General features: G+C 36.6%; 2 protein-coding genes across 2 annotated transcripts in view; both read right to left on the reverse strand.

Annotated features, from left to right (window-relative positions):
- The window catches only part of LOC146004930 (uncharacterized), a 29,186-nt gene extending 10,987 nt beyond the window's left edge, over positions 1 to 18,199 (reverse strand). Inside the window, exons 1-4 of the mRNA XM_083143981.1 lie at positions 18,052 to 18,199; positions 14,854 to 15,036; positions 2,571 to 2,750; positions 919 to 1,086 (exon numbers count right to left, since the gene is read on the reverse strand). Of these exons, the coding sequence (XP_083000107.1) occupies positions 919 to 1,086; positions 2,571 to 2,750; positions 14,854 to 15,036; positions 18,052 to 18,115 (595 nt within the window). The 5' untranslated portion in view covers positions 18,116 to 18,199. The remainder of the gene's footprint in view (positions 1 to 918; positions 1,087 to 2,570; positions 2,751 to 14,853; positions 15,037 to 18,051) is intronic.
- The window catches only part of LOC146004770 (uncharacterized), a 239,756-nt gene that overhangs the window by 15,955 nt on the left and 203,954 nt on the right, over positions 1 to 19,847 (reverse strand). The gene's annotated exons all lie outside the window — the stretch shown is intronic.

The following is a 19,847-nucleotide window of genomic DNA, read 5'->3' on the forward strand; positions in this document are numbered from 1 at the left end:
ATCGCTTCTTGTTATCTACTTGCAAAGAACTGTAATCAATAATTTGGAGTTAATTTTACATTAAAGTAAATGTTGGGAAAATATTCTACAATCAGCTGCCTCATGACGTAAAACAGATAACTCAAAAAAAAAAATAACCAAATACAAACAATAAAAAATATTTGACAGAGAGAGCTCTCTACAGTCTGACAGAATTCATGAAACAAGACAATATAACTTAGAAGCATGCTCAATGTGTATACACTTAACAAGCAAATCTCATGATAGTTGAACTAAACAGTTTAAATTGTACGAATTTGTCTATCAAAATACGTCATGCATTACCTAAACTACCCCATCCTACCTTAACCTAACTTAAATCCAGTACTCGAAGTGAGGGGGGGAGGTTAATTTTTCTACGGGTGGTAAAGTTTTATTTTGTAAGATGTGTATTGGCCGAAATAAATTGAATGAAAATTTTTTAAGTCATTTTCTATATCATTTTTCAGATATTTTTAGGTCATGAAAATTCTGGTCCTGTTTATCATGATACATCGACAGGATGAATGAACTTCAAAGATATGTCAAAGACAGAGGCTCTATACTCTGTCTTGCTAATCTTTGAAGCAAGACCGCGCATAACGGCAGAGAAAGAGAGAAAGTGAGTGGGGGCAGTGCACGCTGCTGAAAACTGCTGGTAGCAGCAGCCGCGTTTTCCCCTCCACGCAGTCACTTCCCCTCTCACGTGTTCATTGGTCGACCCCTCTCGACTTGGACAGAGACTTGCTTTCATACACTTGCTCCAGAGTTCCCCGGACAGAGTATGATCATGATTTTTACAATATTTCTGCAATTCTCTTTCGTAATTCTTTAACTACCTTGAATTCAGGCTACCAAAATGTTAATCATTACTTACTCCTTTATTTCCAAAGGATTTACCTGAGGAGCTGTAAACTCGAATTCCTTTCATACGAACAGGTACCCGAAGATATTTGGAATCTATAAATGCAGTCAGCAAGGAAGAGACATATCCTTTCTCAAATACAAATGACACAGTTGAATCATCTTGTATTATGGGAAAACCATTCCCATCCAAGATAGCAACAGCTGAAATGCATAATGCAAACAAAATATGATCAAACATAGATATGAACAGTGATTTATCTACATACCACAATTTCATTTACTGCCATCTTCCCTAAATTTCCATGAAACCAACCAAAAGGATTTCACAAAGGTCTAATTTATCATCATTTTAGCACTAAAATTTCCAGCAGAACAATTAATCTTCAAACTTGAAGTTACACGTGACTTGTTACTCCCAAATACTAATTTTTATTCATCAAAATCTTTTATTATGCAAGATTAAATTCTGGGAAATACTGAAGAATATATTTAAGTGTTCTGATTGGTCAACGATAATCTTAGATGTGCATCACCAAACATACATTGTATGAATATAAACTTAACACCTCTATACCACAATTCCAGCTCAATAATTAATACATTCTAGTGGTCTATTCTTACATACCTCAACACATCCATTAAATACTACATTACAAAAACTATAATCGCATATTAGCCCTATAATAACTCTTTGATGATCAGAAACTACCAAAAAGCTTCATTTTCTCAGTTGAGATGGACCTAAAGGAAATCGGCAGGGATGGAAAAGATTGGATTGATTGTTATGCGACACACAATTTATAAAATTCGATGATTAATGTGTTAATGTAAAACAGAATACTTGTATTATTCTATGACATTATAATTTGTTTGACGCAAATTTGTAGTCTGTAGCAAGGGTTATTGACTAATCTTAAGATATTTGACTGTTGGTTTCTAGGTGATATGATTTATTGATTTTGACGGCGGAATTAAGTTAATTTTAAAATGAATTTGTGTACTCGAACAATACTTTCAAGATAAACATAGTTTTATTTCTAAGAAGAAGTTTATTTTCGAGTGCAAGTGTGTGATATTAAGATCAACTGAAGTTTTAAGGTATTCTGACTGTGCAAGATTGAAGAGATTTTACATAAAAATACCCGTAAGTTATTCCCACGTCTGAAGAGGCCTCATAGTAGGCTGGTACGTCTTGTGTTCTCCGGAATGGATTAATAGTAAGTGTATCAACTGAGTTTAAACAAGACCTCATTTTTAACAACTTCTTGAAGACATGTGAACGTTACTCTTACCTTTTTCATCACTTATACACCATACCACTTGCACATTTAAGCATATTTATACGTCATGTAAACTCGATTACAGTTCTTAAATTTGCATTACAATTCCATATTCACTAAAAAGGTCCAACTTTGATTCCGAAGAAGCAAATCAAACATGGCAGCTATCTCGCCTCCAGTTGATGACGTTTAGTCACGTGACCGGAGCAAGCCATCAGGCTTTCAGATTGAGAAGGTAATGGTTTAAACCGGGAACTAGACATGATCTTGCCAAGGATAGGGACAGATGGAAGACTTGTGTTGCTGCAGCCATAAACCTTCGGGTTTAAGAAGGCTAGAGAGTTAGTTAGTTAGTTAAAATACGGAGAGAATATATTATATAACAAAAAAAACTAATATACTTACAACCATCTCCAAACAGATCGATCTCAACCACATTTATCAAATAGTCGGAATATAGCTGGACCACGACTTTAGCGTGTGAAAACAATGGACATTTATGTATTGTTTCTGTTGTACATTCTGAGACTTCATACTTGTCATCATCAATAGTGATTGTATTATTATTTTCAATTACATTCATTGCTGAAATAAAAACAAAAATACTTAAAGCGGATGACATTAAATTACAGGTTTGAGTTTAATGTAACAAATTCAATATCTTAGGAATGCTAAAAGACCATTGTGTCTCGATTCAAAATACAACTTTTTGTTTCCTGACTTTCTAGACTGGGGTTCACTATTATTGATTTTGAGTAGCTCCCCAATTGAGGATCTCTATGGAAAATAGACCCAAGTCCAAAATTTCAAACTTAACTGGAGAGACAAAAAACGTTATAATGAACTTGTTATTGGAAGTATGAGTACCATTTTCTTTATTTCAAGTAATACAATGCATTTCCAACATTTTTCATGAAAATAGATTGTCACATATGTTAATACAGTTTAATAAATTATTATTTTAATTGTAAAAATTACAGGCCCTTTATGCGAGGAGATATTAATCTATTATAATTGATTTGCTGTATTTTACTTCCCTTGTTGTGCCACTTTTGGCTAATTTGCGAAGACGGGGAGGAGTGATGACATGATGCAATTGATGAATGAACACTAACAAACATCCATGCCCAGGCCGGGATTCGAACCCGAGACCCTTGGCGTCGTAGCGCGCTGTGCTAATCACTCCGCCACGGCGGCCGGTTAATCTATTATAAGAATAATATGCACGCTTGCTAGCAACACAAATACCATGTGGTAGCCTGAAACCATCTCTTTCCAACGTGTGACATCACTAGTAAATAATTTGCACCATTACATTTCGTTCATAAATATTCCAAATTATAACGCGAAGGGTCTTCTATGGGTCTAAGTATTATTAAAATAACCGAGCAATATGTAGTTCACTATTATCTATTTTCAATTCCATTGCATCCATTGATACATAATGACTATTGATTCTCGTTGCTATAGCAACGTTAGAATTCCAAATATCTCGTTTATATCTCAATAAATAACATAAAACATAATTAACGTTGTACAAAGTAGTCATTATACATTTTTTTAACTGTTATTAGAAAGTGACTTGTATAATCTGAAATTAATAATTTCAATAAACATATAATTAAATATATTGTGCAGATTCACAGGACCGTCACAAACGTGACTTGATGATTTATTCCAGCTCAAATAGGTAAAGCGTAAAAACAAATTACAGAGCGACCCATATTTTCGGCACCGGTCGAACATTGAAAATAGTATTTTATCGAATTTTTTGGCCCCTGTACGGACGCCCCTGGGTCGATTCGGGTCCTACAACCCAGATCACCTTCGGGATGGACACCCTTTCGATCGCCGCCATTTTTTATTTTATCCCTACCCGTTTCAGAGATATGCCTCCGGGAGAGCTCTTTTTGACGCGGGCCTGGCGCCGTAACCGCAGCTCCATCCATGAAACCTATTACCTCGGTTTAAGAACTCGGACCAAAGTTTCACTTGGTTGCATTGTTGTAAAGTTGTAAACACGTTCATATCAGTAACAAAAGCGTACTTCATCAAGATCTAGAACCTTTGTGGAATATGGGCCCATGTTAATGGACACATAGGCCTTGAGCCAGGCAAGATGTCGGTACCACTCGGGGAAACTGTTGTGAAAATTTTTAATATTTTGACTTATAATATTAGGAATGACAATAACAGTAATTATGATCTAAATAAATAATGATGATGATGATAATTAAGATTATAATAATTACACTAATTAAAATATGCTAATATTTTAATAATATAATTGACAAGTTGGATGGGATTTAACACCATTACTGGATTCAATTGGCTATTTGCCCATCATTAATGCCGATATATCTGAATTGAAAACTGAAGTGCGGAGCTGTGAGAATGACAGTAGCAGTCCAAGGACAGTGTAAGAGTTCATTGAGGAACGTGGGCAAGTTATACAATGCCTCTAAAGTGCGATTTACCTGAATGAATGGCGTGGAGAGCCATAGGAAGGATGGAAGCTTATGGCAATTCTATGTTGCTGCAAGTTGAGAATACTTTCCTTCGGAAAGTTGGGAACAAAGTTTCTTTCTGTGTGGGCTCTTCTCTCCCCAGCCAGGGAGGGACCAGGACGAAGGAATGCGAGAAGTGACAAATGAGCCAGCCCTGTATCCCTTCGACTGGACACGGTCCATCGTCGCCGAACTAATTTATGTAACATGTGGCAGAAACTGTAGGATCCAGGGAATGACCAGGAGATGCTGTTCTCACGGTTTGGTAAAAACAACGCCGAACGATTTCATTGGGCCAGGGGGACACGTGATCAACAAAAAGCTACAGTTTTGGTGAAATAGTTTGAAAGAAAGGACAGTGTGCGACTAGGCTCGAAAAGGAACATTATCCTCCAAAGTGCGTGACGAGACTTGGAATAGAGTAACTTACACGGTAGAGTGTGTGCATAAGAGTTCGAACCCGGGACAGTATTGTGTTATAAGTGTACAATCGTGTGTGGCGATAAGTGCCAATCATGTGTAACAAGTGTATCCTTCTTCTTGTGTAAGTATGTTAGGTTTATGTCTTTATTAATTAAACATGTTAAAATCTATATTTGTTTCCCTCATGTACAAGAGGTAGAAATTAATATCTGATCATTGGTAACTGCAACGGGTAAACAAGACCAGGTAACGTTAGGTCGAGCTCTTGGCTCGTAAATTCCCCTAGCTTCCCTGGCCGAATCCTGGAACGGACCGTTACCAAACCACCAAATCTGTTGTATATGGCCATGCCCTTGAACAGGGACCTACATTAATCAAAATTGGACTGTTGCAATTAACATGATCAGATCTTAATTTGCCGTCTGTTCGGGAGTGTTGCATGCGCGTCATCCTCACAGCATGTAGAGGAATAAAACAGGCGATAAGTAAGGAATGAGAGTAGGGAGTGACCCAACCTCAATTGGAATTTCTAAATTTCTAAATATTAATAATTCGCGAGATGTGGTGACTTTTTAAATTTAACTAAAAGGGATTTTTTTTACTGTTGCTCTTAAAGACGACTTAATTTTTGATGATTAATAAGTCATGCCAAGAACTCGCGCCATGGACGCCGATCTCGCGAAACTTATCAGGGAGCAAATTGAAGCAGCCATCTCTCCTCTTAAAGAAAAAATTCAGCAACAAAATGAAATGATTCAAGCATTGGAAGACAAGTTACAAGAGCAACTTGACACTCAAGAGAAAAACACCAATGAAATTGAAATCAAGTTAAATGATATGCATGGTAATTTCACAGGAAAAGATGAGAGTCCAGGTTTGAATGAAAAGCTTGATGATATTGATAATTCTGTGAGGAAATTAAAGCCGGGAGAGACTAATAATGATTGTCAAGAGAAGAAAAGAAATGCAAAACAAAACCAAGCAAGGGCATACAGACCTGACATGCAAGAGCTTGCTCTGGCTTTCTCGCAGACTCATTACTTGAGTAGCTTGCTAGATCAAAGAACCAAAATATATTGTGATACCTACGAAGACCCTTACTATTGCTTGCAGGAAGAAACTCCAAATACGTTTGCATTACCCGACTGCGAGATAGGTAAAGTTGGTGTCAAACAACATGTCAGTCACATGAAGATTCGGAATTGTTCAATTGGGCAAAGGAAGTATTATTTGAGCAATATGAAAGGAACCGATGGACGTAACAGGTGGACTAGGATAAGGAGATGGGACGATTTGCATTGGTATGAGGGTCTCCCAAGAGAGCGGCGACCCATCCCTCCACAAAGAAATCACGAGGCTGATCGCGGTGGTGGCTATAACCATAGGCAAGTAACAGTGAGTGCACCTAAGAAACCGCCCATATCTGAAAATGCATCGGATGGGCCACTCCTAGATCAGGAATCTACCGGAAATGGCCCTATAAACTATCAAGGGAACCGTCCATTTCAGTCATAGTGGAGGAGCCAACAATTGAGATGTAAATATGTTATAAAATGATAGTTAAGCTTAGTGTAAATTTTCTTTATGTGCCAATTGCGTTATTTTATCAGTGAAATTAATTAAATGCTTAATGTGTTTCCGTGAAAAGTTATATTTAGTGAGTGATTAACGTGTTTTGTTCAATTGATAGTGAGTGTACGTGAGAGTGTCGTAATGTGTTTAATGAATAAAAATTATCTAAAATACGTCAGTTTATACGATGAGTGAAGATTTAATTAATACTAAAGAAATTCGTATAACAGTCTATTAAAGTGGTGACCCGTAATCCAACAGTATGATAATTAAACGCTGTGAAAAAGGAAATGTTCATTACATAAATAAATGAACTTCGATCAAAAGTTAAGAAATGTATGCACATTTTCATTTTTTAAAGCTCAAGTAATGTGAAAAATTTTGTGCTGTGACATTCAGGTGAAATTTAAGTTTAAAGTGAGACGACGTGATGTGACATAGTTGAGAAGCAAGAAGTTTATTTTATTCTGCCCGCCAATGAGCGATGAAGTTATTTTATAGAGTCCGCCACAGAGCGATGAGATTTATTTAGTTGTATCCGCCAATGGGCGATGAAGTTATTTTATTGTGTCCGCCAATGAGCGTAGAGCTTATATTTTATTAGTTTCGCCAAGAGAGCGATTACTTTTTGCGTCCGCCAGAGAGCGATGATTTTTTTAAATGGTTCCGCCAGGAAGGCGATGAGTTTTACTTTATTGTGTCCGCCATTCAATCAACCACACATTTGTTTTTACAATGCCCAATTCGACAACAACATCGCAATACTCTATACAAACAGTTACAACGTGTGGGTATTCCATTTCCGATGTCCCTTTCGACTCTACTCTACGAGCCACGGTCTGATGTCATGTGGATACTGCTTTGCACGAAAAAACAACATTGTAACATAAACAAACAGACACTTGGAATGTAAACAAACTTTCTCATAACAAACCAAATAGGACCCCTGGCAAGAAATCGCTCATAGGCGGTGTGTGCCAATCAAAGAAGAAGGAAGGAAGGAAGGCTATTTTATTCTACAAATTGGGAAAATAGGAAAGAAGGTAATCAGTAAGTCGGTCAGTAAAAGAGAGAGAGGAGATTCCAGATAGAAGGTAATTGAATTTTGTAGGTAATCATATTAATTTAGTATTTTGATTTGGAAATAAATAATAAGGGTTATTCTAGAAAATAGTTAGTAGTAGCTAGAAGAATGTATTTCAGTAGTGCTATAGTTATTACTTTATGAACAAGTATCGATAGGGATTGCTTAGCGTATTATTTATTGCTTGTGTATTAGTTCATATCTTTATTGGAATAGCTATTGCATTCATTGCATTTATTACAAGCTACTAAGTATAAGTAGTTATAGGAATTGATCATAAGATTATGTTAGACATTTGTATTCAAACTAACATTGTCTATGCTGCATTATGCCAAATGAGCATGCATTTCCTGACACGTTTCTCAAAGCATGAGCTGCACGTGATTAATTACTAATTAGTGAGAGAGAGGGTGAAGTAAGAAAGATCAATTTAGTCTTAGGTCGAAAATGATCAAATGATCAAGAGAATTTTATAGAGTTTTATGACAATGAAGTTAGCATATTAGTTTCCATATTCATTGCAAGGTACCATTTCTTATATATAAGAAAATGAGTTGATGTGTGTTTACACTTGATATTTATAACACTTAATTTGTGTGAGGATGTTATGAAATTTAGTCCGTAAGATGATTTACGTAACTTTTATTGATTAATAAATGTACATATGCGTTATTATTTGCAAACTAGTGAAGTACGGGTTCTAAGGATGTGTACACATATTTTTCTAACAGATACTATTGTACCCGTATCTATGAAAATTTAGTTATGTGTCAATTTATAAATAAAATAGGTATTTTCCTTGAAGTAATAGATGGTAGAAAGCGGTTTTTAGTTCTAAGTTATGTATACTTTTTTCCAGTACTCTTGATAAACTTATGAACAACATAATATTAAGGTGTGATTTTGGGTTATTGCCTGAGAAAGATTACAATTGTTTCAGTATGAATAACAATTAACAATTATGATATCCGAGATATTTTATATATGTGGTAATATGTACTCATTTCGCTATTAGCACATTTTATGTTTTTCAGTAGTAGTTTAATAACTTTGAAATGACAGTGAAGGTAAAGGGTTAAGTATGTGCTGAAATAATTTAATTTAGAAAGAAAAATTATTAATGATGGTCACGATAATTTACAAAGACCAAACTTGTCTGTTACGTATATTGTTTGTTTATTATGTATAAAAGAAAAACCATACATATAGAAGTGATGATCGCAAACTTACTGAATAAAAATGAATCACTATTAACATGTTGATAGGCCAATATGAAGTCATGCCATTGTGACGTATTTATTCTTCTGTCAATCTGTTTTAAATTTATGTTTTTGAAAGGCATGAAATATTTATTATTGTCATGGTTTGATAGTCCATTATAATTTTTCGTGCATAATCATATAAAAATCTAATTAACAGATAGAGAAAAAATAAGTATTTTATTGATATGTTATATTTTGAAAATATGAGTATTAAGTCAACTTTTAACTCATGAAAAAATGACATCTTGAACTCTTGTCTGTTTATTATGTTCAATATCATAATTCTAATCAATTTCAAAATAAATATGTTATCTGGTAGTTTCAAAAGTGAAACCTAAGTAGAAGTTTGTTTATTTTCAATTATAGGTGGATGTATATGAGAATCAACACCTGTGTTCTTATGTTCATGAGGTAATTGAGTTCAAAATGTTTTAATTTCATTTTAGTATATTCAAATGTCCCATATGTTATGCTTAGAATTTACTGATGTTAGGTCAACGTTGAAATTTCATTTGCTTATTAGTGTATTTTATTGATCTTTTTCTTTATGTTTACGTGTATGAGGTATTATAAAAATGGGTTATAAAAATCTGTCTAATTTATCATCATGATGGCCAGATAATTACTAAAGAGAAAGACAATTATCTGTATACAATTCGTGTTCATGTTACTTCTTTTATTCAGCATTTATTCATGTACTTTTCAGGTTCCAAAATGACCATTTATAAAGTAAGGAAATATAATATATTGCTAATAGAGTTCACCATTATCATATTATTAATATACTTGATATGGTCATATCATTCCTATTTTGATTTTCAATAAATATATTCGAGTGGATAATTCTCTACTAAGTGTAATCATGATACGTGTAATAACATTATCTCTCTATGTGTGAATGGTAGAAGTAAAATGTATGTGTATAATATATCCTGCAATTTTTGGAAAAATGAAGTAAATGAAAACGAGTATATTCGTAATGCATGGTGATGAAGTATTTAGGATAGACGATTATTGACATTAAATAACAATGTGATTAAACGCTAAACAAACATTAAGTGAAGTGATGGTGATAGAACATTTAATCGGAGACAATCTGAACATTTAACCAAGGAGATGAACTCTCATCAGTGGTGCGGAAGAAATCACGTGTCCCTAACCCACACATCCAGTTAATCGACATGACGTGGTGTAATTTGTGAAAAGCTTCTAGAAGTTCCCCATAGACTCAAAGTGACAAAAGGATGGTCTCCTCTGTAGAAACCTGAGAACACCAAAAGTTTATGAAGTCCAAACCCAGTGACGTTTGGCATTCCAGATAGAAAGAAGAGAGAATAACCCATCCTTCTTTCCTTCCCATCCCAACGACTAGCGAAGACATCGGCAGTTATTAATCCTTGTTAACCGAGAAGACAAATATACCCTTCAACCTTATTAAGTTAGATTTACCCAACCTAATGAAGAAAGAAGATGTCATGGTGTTACAGAACATAATGGACAAAAGTCCAGCTGAACTATATACAGGGTGTCCACCAAGTGAATGAACAAAGTTTAGCGTGATTATATACAGGGTGTTCCATGACTGAAAGACAGTTTCATCTCATCATATACAGGGCGTTCCACTAGTGAAAGACAAATGATGAAAAATTTCTTCACAAGTTCAGAAATTTTTCCCGGGGGAACGGGAATATATGGCAATTCTATGTTGCTGCAAGTTGAGAATACTTTCCTTCGGAAAGTTGGGTACTATGTTTCTTCCTGTGTGGGCTACGTTCCTTCCTTCCCCAGCCAGGGAGGGACCAGGACGAAGGAATGGGAGAAGTGACAAATGAGCCAGCCCTGTATCCCTTCGACTGGACACGGTCCATCGTCGCCGAACTAATTTATGTAACATGTGGCAGAAACTGTAGGATCCAGGGAATGACCAGGAGATGCTGTTCTCACGGTTTGGTAAAAACAACGCCGAACGATTTCATTGGGCCAGGGGGACACGTGATCAACAAAAAGCTACAGTTTTGGTGAAATAGTTTGAAAGAAAGGACAGTGTGCGACTAGGCTCGAAAAGGAACATTATCCTCCAAAGTGCGTGACGAGACTTGGAGTAGAGTAACTTACACGGTAGAGTGTGTGCATAAGAGTTCGAACCCGGGACAGTATTGTGTTATAAGTGTACAATCGTGTGTGGCGATAAGTGCCAATCATGTGAAACAAGTGTATCCTTTTTCTTGTGTAAGTATGTTAGGTTTATGTCTTTATTAATTAAATATGTTAAAATCTATATTTGTTTCCCTCATGTACAAGAGGTAGAAATTAATATCTGATCATTGGTAACTGCAACGGGTAAACAAGACCAGGTAATGTTAGGTCGAGCTCTTGACTCATAAATTCCCCTAGCTTCCCTGGCCGAATCCTGGAACGGACCGTTACCAAACCACCAAATTTGTTGTAAGCTGGACAGAGAGAGCTAAAGAATGTACTTGGAAATTCTATTTTTATCTTTTCTGTAGCGAAAGCCAAAGAGGGTCACATGAACCGCTGAACCAATCGGCTTTGTTGAATTGCAGTGGTGACGCGTTGCCAAATTTTTCGTTTCCGAGTCGTTTTCGAAACAGGTGGCAGCAACACTGCTTTTCTCCCTTTGAACTGGAGGCGGAAAATCTGGGTTTCCTCAAGTCCATTCTCTAGCCGGAACAACTTTTAGGGGTGAGTTACTGTTGGGACCCTGTTCGTTTCTGAGCTGTTGTATTGATACATACATTGCTCTATAGTGGCGCACATCATGTGAGCATTGGTTCAAGCGACTGTAGGGTGTTTCTGTTACCTGTGCTCATCCATACTCTACTGTATCTGTTCTCTGAATGTTCTTTCAGTTGCATAAACATGGTTTTCGTCTAGTTCTTTCTGTTCCTCTCTTGATCCAAGAAGAAGGCCGTGGATAGTTATGGCAGGTCAATTATCAGACAAGGCACTATTTGGTCGAATTATTGTGACAGCACAGAATCGTAATCTTCAAATGGGTTTTCTCTTAGAACCATTATCATTGTCATTAGAGACATAATTGAATAAAAATGTTATCCCCCTGAGGAAATATCTGGAAATTTAGCCACGGAGATTGATGATTCAGAGAGTAAAAGAAGAGGAGTCAAACTTTGGTGAGGTCCATCTGCCTTGTGTATTCCTTTGCGGAAGGAAATAGGAGTCCAATAATCGATGTCTGTTTGATACGTACAATGAGACGTCTATAAAGTACACCGAAAGAACAAACACGTGGAAAGAACTCGGGCATCAGTCACAGAGAATCTCATCTTCCCAGATTGTCAGAAAGTGAAGGAAATTCCTAAGTCACGTAATAAATAAAACAACTCTAATTGCATTTCTTGTTAACGAATGTAGGAAACCAGAGGATTTTCTGAATCTTTTGAATAAAACACTTCGCCAACTGTGGATATAAACTATGCAAAATCACATCTGAAGCAAGCCTCAAAGTGCTCAATCTCAACAGTAAACATGAAAAAGATATGATAATTTGTTGGTGAATACTGCCACTGCTAATGAGAGGCTCAGACGACGCACATGTGTGTATTATGTGTTTGAGATTCTATGAAAGAATCATTGTTAAATTGTTTCTGAAATATAGTTCCAAAATATCCATGATAGTCCTTGGCATTAGGAAATTAGCTTCAATGCTTATTAAAATTGTTTGTTGAAATATGATAAGTCTCCATGTGCATTTGCAGGAAAAGGAAAAGTAAGTGCATTGAAAATCCTTCCTGCCAACAGACATACACACAGGAACTATGTTCGCAGCCTCGGAGATCAAAGGGATCTCAATGAAAAAGTAATTGGCAAATTGTAGTTCTCATGTTTACTGTATGCTCCAAAATCTTCCGTACATTATGGGAATGACATGGCAAAGAAGGGTGAGATAGATATTATCAAGTTGCACCTTGGAGGAACTGTCTCAAGAAACATGCTTAACGTGCGATTATAAAGCTGCTATAAGCAAGAAATGTCTTCTGAATGATCCATGTGCATCTAGTCCACGTGGGAGAAGGTGGACATTGAAAAACACGATGGAGCAGAGCAGCTGGTAGTGGATTGGATGGAGTGGCAGCCAGCACCTCAAACTGTGTTAGGTCTACTAGCTTGCAACTCCATTAGAAACTGCCTCACTGATGGTGCTGTGGTAGCATCATCGCCTTGTAATCAAGGGGTCCCAGGTTCGATACCCGGTGGAGGCACATAGTGGTTCGGACCCCACTTTAAACTGTAGGTCCAGTCCCGATTAGCCTTACTGTGCATAAAGTGGACTTGAAACACCAAATAAATCAACCAACCAATCCATTAGAAACTAAAAACTGCGTCTTCTGGCTAAATAACATCAGGTGCACTGACAAGTGCAGACTACCCACATGTGAAAATCAATGAGTGATGACACCTATTCAGAAGATGAATGTAAACAATAAAATGTTGTTTATGTTAAATTATAACATACATGCGTATTTAAGATTTAGCCACTATTATTGAAAATTGTAAGTAAAACTTATGACTTTCATCTATGTCAGTATATAAGCAATATAATAAAGTTTTATTATTATTGTAAGGATTATAACTTAATAATTATAATTATTATAAAGCAATATTGAATTTAATAAGTCTCTTGAAATTAAATTTATTTATTCAAATATTGTGATGAATTTATGTTATTTATAAAAAAATATGAAAAACCATTATTTTTCGGCTATTTTTACTAATTCAATAATATTAAATAGAAAGCAAAGAGTTATGATATGCTATCACACACTTTCCAGCTCCAGGCATCCAGACCTTGCAAAAAAATCATATGAGAACCCGTCCCCCCCCCCCCCCCCCGAGTGGTACCGATCGCCTAAATTTGAGGTCCTGGCTCATGGACTAACAGGACCATTCCTTCGCTTAACTTTATTTCCTCGTGTGCCCCAGGACATAAAGAGTACTTTAAGTCTAAAGGTCGATTTCAGAAAAAAAGTGAACTTGAGTCCATTTTTCGTACGTGTCAGCTAAGACCAAATTCTTCACCAGGAATCACTTGCACCAAAATAAAAAAAACGCTCTAATTATCCATATACGTTGGTATATTTTTAGGATCATCAAATTTTACTCATGCTATATCCATGCTATATCATAATCATTCATTTTCAGCTTCATGATTAGCTAAAAGTGGCAGAAAAGCAAAGCAAACAAACTAAGCAAATCAAATCAAAGGGTGGGACAAGACAATCAAAAGCTTCTGTAATGCTACTTTGAAATCAGATGCCATTCTAACTGCGAGTCTGGTGATTTCCTCCACACCTTATTCACTTCGAGCACTCCTAAAAATATATTTGATTAGAAATGCAGGTATATCTTCTTTGTCTAATCATATCATAAGTATTATTTACTACATAATTATACAGGGTGTCCGGGCTAGAGGCATACAAAAATACACACATATATTTTAGCATCCGTAAAGTTTATTAACTTTCTTGTCCCGGTTTTGTACAAAGTATCTCAGAAAGTTTTTGTGTACGCTGGTGGGCACCATTTGTAGCTCGACAGATATCCAAACGATACCGAAGCTCATGCCAAGTGTTGACCAGCAGTTGAGGCGTTATTAGCGCAACGATACGCCGTCTCAAATCACTCAAATCGTGGACTTAACTCTTTAATGAAGCCCCATGCAAAAAGTATAATGGTTTTAAATCTGGGGATCTCGATGGCCAGCCAGTTTCTGCGAGACAATATAATGAGTAGTTTTCGTATTAGAAGCAGTTATTTTTGTACACCTCTAGACTGGACACCCTGTATAAGTATTTACTTACCACATACAGGAGATTTACCAGACCAGGACCCGTTCGCTTGGCATTTTCTGCTGTCATCGCCAAAAATTACAAAGCCATCCGAGCATGTGTACGTTACGATAGAATTAACTGGTACTGTGATAACATCATCTGGAAAACTACAGCGTGAGCCAGGCTTTGTTTCAGGATGGTAACAGTCTGCATCTACAAGAAACAAATCTGTAAACTCTTAGGCTAATTTACTAGTGCAACATTAGGTTGGTGAGGGGCCTTGGGCATATATTGTTTGTTAGTTGTTTTAAGTCCACTTAATATAAGCGGAGCCTAAAACAAAATTTTTCAGAGGTCTTAAAGAATAAGAGATTTTTTGTTAATCAGTCTTGATTATAGGTGTCCTATATAATAATAATAATAATAATAATCGTCCTTATTAAAGCAGGCGTGTTTCGATCTCTTGGGCCGCTATTACAACCAACCCTTGCCCATAGGAAAGTGACAAAGAGAATTTTAAAAAAAATGTACATGAAGAATGATAATACATTTAGAAATCTATGGAGTTAAAAGAAGATGTAATCACAAAGAAAGTTACATTAATACCAGTAGTGAGCCGCGGTGGCTCAGTCGGTAACGCGTCTGACTACCATGCTCAAGGTCCCGGGTTCGATCCCCGGCCGGTTCAAATCCGGGAACTTTTCTAACGGTGAAAGCGGCCCCGGCGCCCACCCAGCGTCGAATAACATGGGTACCTTGGGGAAACCCTGGGGGGTAAAGGCGGTCAGGGGCTTGATGCTGATCACATCACCCCCAGTCACGACCGGATCAAGAAAGTGTGGAGCGTTACCCCCACACCCCCTATACGCCTTCATGGCGTGGTGCTATGCACTTTACCTTTTTTTTAGTGATATTTTATGGTAAAACAGTAATGATAATATTAAAGAGGAATACAATAAAAATACACGATAAAACTTGCAGAATTAATAAAAAGTGACAATAATATATAAAAACAAAGAAACTTGCATATAATATTAAAGAGAAATAAATAATAAAAATAACCAAGGGTTGCTATTCCAGCAGGTGTTGCTTGAGGTTTATTTTGAATGTGGTACAGATATTGATAGGTTTAAGCGATTTCACAATATGAACATTATTACAATTAATGTATGTATTTCGCATAAGCAGAACATGTTGAAGTTAATCAAGAATTATGGGAGGCTATAGAAATTAAATATGTTTATTTTCATTTCACATGTACCACTGGTGTAATGTTCATTTCGTTTAATTACAAAACTTGGTTTGTTGAACATTAAACTATTATCTTACGTATCAAAGTGGCAATTTCTTAATCATACCCAATGACGTTCTAAATAATAATGATCTTTTGTTTCCTTTTTATTGAATTTTGTTTTGTTTCATACAAATATTTTCACTTCATGACTTCATTCTATAATGATGCGTCTTAAGTACTTTTGATTGAATTACTTGAACGCGATTTTTATGTAAAACTTTGTTAAGATATGATATCAGTAATTTTGGACATTTTTAAGTATGTCAAAACAATCCACGAGTAGTAGCTTGATTGGAAGCACCAGCGTTCTACTCGTAATAAACCGTACACAAAGGTATCTTGCGCCGGGTCTCGTATGAGTACCCGAGTTGTCCATCCCTAGGCCGGTTCTCGAAGACGATTACACATAGAAGTAGCTCTTGAGGTCAGTCGCCACCAGGTTTGGCATGGCTGTGACGTCAGAGGAAGCCCCGTCTCGTTCTTATCTCGGTCTTGAGGGAGACGTCTCGGTCTGTTCTCGAAATGATAGACACAATTGTTTGCTTTGTAAATTGATCTAAAAACATAAGTTTTAATGTACTTTAGATTGATAATTCTTTGAAGCCTGTTGTTGAGCTGAGTTAATAATAATAATAATAATAAAATCGTCTTTATCAGACTTCAGTCAGTCTACGTATCGAAGCGGGCAGAAACCAAATAAAAACACAGAAAATGTAATATCTTGAGCGGTAGAAGCATACAGATTCCCTTGCACATTTCTTCTAGATAAAACCGTCGTGCAATTTTAGGAATGAGTTCACGGTCTCTCTCTCCCTCTCTGCGAGTCTTTGTTCCCGTGTCTTCCCCCTCCCTCTTTTCTATCTTTCTCCCAGCATTCGCTCTCTTTCTTGTTTATTTTCTCTCTGTCTTTGCGTACCCTTCTCTCTCTCCCTCCCCCTTCCCCTATATAGCTACTCTTTTTTTCTTTCACTCTGTTCCACCTTTCTGATTCGTTCTCTCTCTCTTGGTTCCCCCCTAACTTTTCTGTTCATCTTCTCTTTTCCCCCCTCATTTCTCGCTTCCATTTATTTTCCGTCCCTTTTATCTTTATCTCTCCTTCCCTCGCTCTTCCTCTTACACGCACACAATCTTTTTTTCCTTTTCTCTCTGCACCCTTTTCAATTCCTCTTTTTCTGTTCCCTTTTATCTCTCTCTCTTTGCGTCTGTCTGGAAAAGAGGGTGAGGAAGAAGGAAAAGGTGGATCAATAACAGTAACATTCGTAGAGCGACTGAGTTGGAACTGAAATTTTGTTCTGGCACTATTGATAACCCTCCTCACATTCAGAACAGGATAACGTGAGGAAGAAATTACGTTTTCAATTCAGAAATGTGTTTCCTATTTGCAATGACTGATTGATTTAGTTTGTTTTAATTCCGCATTTTGCCAGTTTTGGCTAATCGCGAAGATGAGAATGAGTGATGACATGAAATTAATGAAGGAACACTGAAGAAGAACACATGCCCAGGCCGGGAGTCGAACCCGGGACAAGGTTACCTTACAAGGAGATCAATATGTGCAAACTTGGTATGACTCGCACATTTTATACTAAATCTATTTCTTTGCAAACTGACAATGTTAATGTAATAGGCCTCCAGAATGGCGCGTCGTTTTCTCTTTTCAATTTCTTAAAATTTGTTTTTGCCTGTTTGGCGCCATCTGGATTGCCCGAGGCGAAACCTTACAGCTACACCCCTCTTCTTAATGACACATTATCACTACCCCACTGCCGCAATCAAATGTGAAATGGAAACATGGAATGTATACAAGTTAAATAGCGCATAGAGTGAGCACTAAACTCACTATAATTCACAATATCTGTAGTTGTATAGTCTGAAAATATGTGCGTAACACTTTAATTACTTCAAGAAAAGCGAAGAAAATATGAATAACTTACCACAATTACGAGGCGCGCAGACACAGATAAGAAGCACCGTATACAGCGAACAATTTAATCCCATGATTACTGCATGTTAGTCAACGAGTATTCACAACAGAATCCGTTGAAAACTCCATGCGTCTCGTATAGTATGTTTATGCGTAGGGTAAGCCAATTGCTGATAAAACTAAAGCGAAACTGTCTACCGTGTACTTCCTCTGCGTATTTCCGGTCCCTTGGATTGACTTCCTTTGACAACATCCTGTCTTTTTCCTACAACAATAACATCGTCTTGCTTGGATCAAGGCAAGGCAATGGGGCACAGATCACAAAAATGGACCTTCTGCGAATTTTACACTGCAACAACTCTTACCTACTTGTAGGTGGCGCTGAAATCGAATCTTCGCGAATCAACTGTCAACACACAAAACGTAGTTAAGTTAAAGGTGTTCGACAAATTACACGTATTGTAGAGGCACGGTTCCCTGAGTATTTTCATTATTTAAGTCGCTTTTCTTTCTATTTAGGTTAATCCCGAAGATGAGATTAATAATATTTAGCTGACAGAACCCGATAGAACCAAATCAATGCACCATCGCATGGCAAAATATTAGGCTAATTTATTTTGCCTTCTTTTATTGAATGAATCACACTGCCTTCTTTACGATGTTTCGAGCCACGATTGACGATTTGCTAGTCCAAATTTCTATGTAACGGTGAAGGTAAATCCGAGATTTTAAAATTTTACCAGATATAGGAATTTGCTAGATTACACCCCACTGTCCCTACATTGTTTGAGAAATGAACTAGTTTTGAATTGAATTGTTGTTTTAAGTCCACTTTATACAAAGATAGGCTAATCGAGACTGGACCTACAGTTTAAAGTGGGATCCGAACCGCTGTACAGTGGGATCCATGAGTATTACCGTGCAAATTATCCATGACTATTTTTTTCATTAATTTTTCTCTTACATCCTATTTGATTTTAAGCGATGGATTTTTATGTATGCTGCTGCAGAAGCAAATTCCCTTCTTCATTTTGAAAATACTATGGTAGATTCAGCATACTTTCCGATGAGACACTTGATGTGGCAGGTATAGAAAACTCTCTGTGTGCACGGCTTCTGGATTCCGAAAATAACAGGTGAAAATCTGACTTCAGTGAGAAACTGTTTAGGTACAATAAGTGAAGTTTGTGCGTGTGTGGGTGTGTTTTTTTAAAATAATACCTGCAGAGGTGAAATACTAAAAACAAATATATTGCATTATGTACCAGACAGTAAGAACAAACTATTCTTAATCTGTGAAACTCGATTTCTAGAAAAAACATGATTCACTTCATGTTTTTGTTAAATGTCTTCAACGTTGTCAGTTAGTGAGCTGTCCGAGTGAACCATCCCAAGCAAGTGATCTAGCCACAGTTGACTTCCTTATCTGAGAAACGTTTTTCAGTTTCACTGTACAGTTGTCAAAGTATGTATTTAGAGCCCTCATCACAATTTAGCCTCTCTTCTCTCTTAACGTCACAGAACTGCCTCAGAGACTTCGTGAAATTTTAAATGAAGAGTTCAGTGAAATATTTCATACTGCTTCTGAAAAGTGTCAACAGACATTAAATTCTGAAATTACGATTCGAAGAATAACAAAACACAATAATAATAATATTAATAATAATAATAACAATAAACGAGATAACTATCATCATATTATTATAGAGAGGGACACGCTATTGGCCTTGGAGGATGGGCACCCCTTGCTGGGCCCCCAAAATTTTATTTCTGGATACGCCTCTGTGCAGAAGTTGTCAACAGCTT

This window comes from Lepisma saccharinum, chromosome 22 (genome assembly GCF_977018435.1).
Source record: "Lepisma saccharinum chromosome 22, izLepSacc3.1, whole genome shotgun sequence".
Classification (NCBI taxonomy): Eukaryota; Metazoa; Arthropoda; class Insecta; order Zygentoma; family Lepismatidae; genus Lepisma; species Lepisma saccharinum.